The sequence below is a fragment of the Bidens hawaiensis genome, unplaced genomic scaffold (assembly GCF_021521415.1).
Source record: "Bidens hawaiensis isolate Kalapana, Puna unplaced genomic scaffold, B.hawaiensis_p1.1 tig00044691_1, whole genome shotgun sequence".
Classification (NCBI taxonomy): domain Eukaryota; kingdom Viridiplantae; phylum Streptophyta; class Magnoliopsida; order Asterales; family Asteraceae; genus Bidens; species Bidens hawaiensis.
Window position 1 is genome coordinate 6,210 of NW_027497933.1, and position 4,299 is coordinate 10,508.

Consider the following 4,299-nt stretch of genomic DNA (forward strand, 5'->3'; position numbering starts at 1 on the left):
AAGAGGGAATGTGTACATTTATCCAGCGGTCTTTTCTTCCTTCTGACTTTGGCTGAGAGCTCACTATTATCCGCTGGACATTTCTTGGCTTCCTCAGAGTACGTATGTTTTAGGTCTGGCCCCCCTCTTCAGTCTGGCTTTGTCATTGACTCAGCCTTTTGCATGAATGTGCTCTGGGTCTTCTTGGGCTGGTCTCTGTCTTGGGCTTTGTTGGGCCAACTCTGGAGTATCCTCTTCAACATCTAACACCCAGACTAACTAGATACAATTACAAAACCATGTATGACCGGGGGTCGATAGAGTTTATTGGAAAGTTTGGGGGTGTTTCTGTTTCTTTTTTTAATTGAGTTGCCTTGCTCCCAAAGACAGACCAAAGTCCAGAGTAGTAGTTAGTAACAAACAACCTCTGCATTTTTCATTCAAATCCAAATACCAAAACCTAATTTAATTCTAATTCTTTCATTACATACAATCTGATCGATCGATCACATATGGCGAGATACGACAGAGCTATCACGGTTTTCTCTCCGGACGGCCATCTCTTCCAAGTCGAATACGCCTTGGAAGCCGTCCGCAAAGGTAACGCCGCCGTCGGTGTTCGTGGCACCGACAACATCGTCCTTGGTGTTGAGAAGAAGTCCACCGTTAAACTGCAGGATTCAAGGTCCCACTCTCTTTTAATTTGTTTGTAACTAACTAACTGTTCAATTGTATTTATAATAATAATAATTTTATATTTGTTTCATTTGAGCCCTAATTGCGATCCACTAGTTACAGCTTTTGTGGCATTTAACATTTACCTGTTCAGTTTCACTGTAAATTGATAATTGAACATTATGAGAACTCATGAAAGTATTTGTGTGTTCATGATTCGGTTTAAAACCGTGATACTGTCCAAACCGGTCATCGGTTTGGTTTCACTGTCAGTTTTTTTTATTGCTTTTGGTTGATCGGCTTAAAATGTTTAAAGGTTTCGAACCGTAACAAACGGTTTGGTTTATGGTTTATACCAAACACTTGTTATTTTTTAAATATATATAAGTTTACTTAAAGTTTCAAGTGAACACTGGGCTAATAAGAAATCAAATCTTATTAAAATATTGTCTTGTGAAAATGTTTTTGTAATTAGAATATCCATATTTAATCGAAACTTATAAGTAGGCTTCCACAGTTAATAAGAAACCAAACCGGAACTTAAGGTTTTGTAGCTAGAGTTTTCAAACCGTGAAATCAAACCAGAATGAAAACACTCTTTAACAGTTTGTTTTTCAATTCCAATGGTTCAGTTTCGGTCTTTGATGATGAAAAACCATTAGTTTTTAAAGATATATTAGTTTACTTAAAGTTTTAAGTGAACAGTGGGCTAATTCAAGTAAATTAGTTTTTCTTGGCCAACTGGTTGAAGTGAATTGGTCCTCAATTAGTATGTTGCTTTAATTTAAACCTACAAAAGTTCATTATTTATGTTAAGTTAGTCCTTAGTAGCATTAGAAACTACTAGTGTATGATTGATTTAAAAAGTCACATCTAACATCTTATAAAAATATTGTCTTGTGAAAAATTTTTTGTAATTAGAATTTCCATATTTAATGGAAACTTATAAGTAGGCTTTCATAGTTAATATGAAACCAAACCGGAACTTAATGTTTTGTAATTAGAATTTTCAGACCTTGAAATCAGACCAGAGCGAAAGCATTCTTAACGGTTTGGTTTTGGTTTTCGTTGATGAAAAACCATTAGTTTGGCTCACAGTTTGACCTAAAATTGTCAAAACCAGACTGCGAACACCCTTAAATTTGCATAGATAACATATTCTGACAGTTCAAACTTCAAACTGAATCTGTTTTTGCCGTGTGATTGCAGATCAGTTAGGAAAATTGTGAGCTTGGATGATCACATTGCATTGGCTTGTGCTGGACTGAAGGCTGATGCACGTGTTCTAATCAACCGGGCACGAATTGAGTGCCAGAGCCATAGGCTTACTGTTGAGGATCCAGTAACTGTAGAGTATATTACACGTTACATTGCAGGTCTTCAACAGAAATACACACAGAGTGGTGGTGTGAGGCCATTTGGGCTTTCAACCCTGATTGTAGGGTTTGATCCATATACTGGTGTTCCATCATTGTATCTAACCGACCCTTCTGGAACATTTTCTGCTTGGAAGGCTAATGCTACTGGTAGAAACTCAAATTCCATGAGGGAATATCTTGAAAAGAATTACAAAGAGACATCTGGTCAAGAAACTATAAAACTTGCCATCCGCGCTCTGCTTGAAGTAAGTGTTAATTAGTTATCTTGTCATGGTATTTCACATTTTATAAACTTTACCAGAATTAGTTGCTATCTCATTTGTACAAACAAAGATTCAGCTCAAGTATTAGTTTCATGTTATCGTATCGAGTCTAAACATTAGACCTGAAGCATTATTGGTTCATAGGCTCATTATCACCAACATTAAACTATAAGTTCCTCAGTGAACTCCTTCAAATGATTCTTCATAGTTCACTTTCTTTTGACGGTCAAGCTTAAGCTGTGTTCCCATATCTTGGCTTAGATGCTTGAATCATTTTTCTCTTTTTGGTGTGTTCTTGGTGAATTTGTGTGATATAAGTGTATCTTCTAACCATCCACTAAACTCACTCATGCATACCTGATTTCGATGGAAATGTAAAACGCTTTTTAATTTGAGACATAAATTTCAAGAATGATGAAGTGGTTTAGTCATCGTTGGATATTAGCAAAAATGGTTTTATTTTCCCCTTCAACTAACAGTTCAAGGTATCAGTCTTTTAATTAAGTGCTTACAGTTTTGCTATTATGCAAGTTAAACCATCTAAAGCCTTTATGCCTTTGCAAACTCTCGTTTGTAGACGTTTTTCAAGGATCGTTCGTCAAGTCGACACCGTTTCCTTCATTGCTCAATTTGATCTCAATATGCAAGTTTCATATGGCGGTGCTTATCTTGAATGGAAATCCCACTTTTCATTTACGAATCAGAATATATCGTAAAGAGAACAGAAACTAGTACCCAAAATGAAAAGGAGTGAGTGATCTTTGGATCAATACAACAGGTGTAAGTTGTCATAAAAGCCAATTTGTTATATTTTTTCATATTTTGGATTGTTATTATCCAAAGATGACTCCTTTTCACATGGGTACTAGTTTCTGTTCTCTTTACGGTATATCTTGATTCGTAATCGAAAAGCGAGACTTCTTTGGAAGAAGCACAACCATATAAGTTTCTTCGTTTATGTATATAACCTGCATATGTGTAGGTAATTAACGGTAGAAAATTAAAAAGTATATATATGAACAAATCAATTTGATGGTTTTTTATGTATTTAGCTTACACGTTTATGTAACCAGTAGAAAAATTTTTATAATTACGAAACATTGATAGAATAAGTTAAAAAGGACTTGAATTTGTTCTGTATGTTCTCACAGAAAAAAACTTAGGGAGACCTGAAATAATTTTTCTCTCTCTGTGTGTAAGTGTATGTTCTGAAATAGTTTCATATGAAAACAGAACTTACATTATGATTGATCTTAGGTTGTTGAGAGTGGAGGGAAGAACATAGAAGTTGCTGTGATGACGAAGGATGGACTCAAACAACTTGATGAAGCTGAAATTGATGCCATTGTTGCAGAGATTGAAGCAGAAAAGGCAGCAGCTGAGGCTGCAAAGAAAGCTCCCGCTGCTAAGGAAACATAAGATCAACCCAGGTTTTATTGTTGTTTTCTTATAACTCTTGAATTTGCGTCTTCTGTTCGCTAATCTTATTGTACCTGTTGAGGAATTTTAGTTTATGGTTTTGGTTATACATATAGCTTGGATTTGTGCATTTGATGACCCTGTAATGAAACTGTCTGTTGAGGATGAAAGACAACAAAGCAAACCCCACACGAGTCATATTAAATTCCAACCGAAGAGTTTAAGGTTGTTATATTTAATCTCAAGAAGGATTTAGAATCCCTTAATTGTGAAAGTCTAATGTGTTTCACCTCAATAGGGGATAACAACTCAAACTAAAAACCCAACCAACCAGAGCCATGTAAGACAACATTTTTTATAAAATCACCCATATAATATGTTTAATGTAAATCTAAATTATTTGACTTAGTAATCGGTATATTATGTTTACGGATGCCTGTGAGATGGTGACAAGGCATTGAGTACTAGTTTCCATAGTTTCGGACAGTGATGGTGGGATTGCTTAAAGATTTGACGCATCTTTTCATCAAGAGATGGAGACGTGGGTGAACGTAAACGCAACTTATCACTCTTATGAAACATTA

The 4,299-nt window shown here is 35.5% G+C and overlaps 1 protein-coding gene across 1 annotated transcript; it reads left to right on the forward strand.

Moving 5' to 3' along the window:
- Positions 1–399: 399 nt before the first annotated feature.
- Positions 400–3,845, forward strand: LOC143595126 (proteasome subunit alpha type-7-like). Its single transcript, XM_077074242.1, has 3 exons — positions 400–664; positions 1,864–2,278; positions 3,554–3,845. The coding sequence occupies exons 1-3, from the start codon at positions 492–494 to the stop codon at positions 3,713–3,715; spliced, it is 750 nt and encodes a 249-aa protein (XP_076930357.1). The 5' UTR covers positions 400–491; the 3' UTR covers positions 3,716–3,845.
- The last annotated feature ends 454 nt before the right edge of the window (positions 3,846–4,299 follow it).

Excerpts from the sequence above, each read along its gene's own strand:
- LOC143595126 (XM_077074242.1), top strand. The coding sequence starts at position 492 with ATGGCGAGATACGACAGAGCTATCACGGTTTTCTCTCCGGACGGCCAT. Across the intron at positions 665-1,863 it reads GTTAAACTGCAGGATTCAAG|ATCAGTTAGGAAAATTGTGA; the intron begins GTCCCACTCTCT and ends GTGTGATTGCAG. Across the intron at positions 2,279-3,553 it reads CCATCCGCGCTCTGCTTGAA|GTTGTTGAGAGTGGAGGGAA; the intron begins GTAAGTGTTAAT and ends GATTGATCTTAG.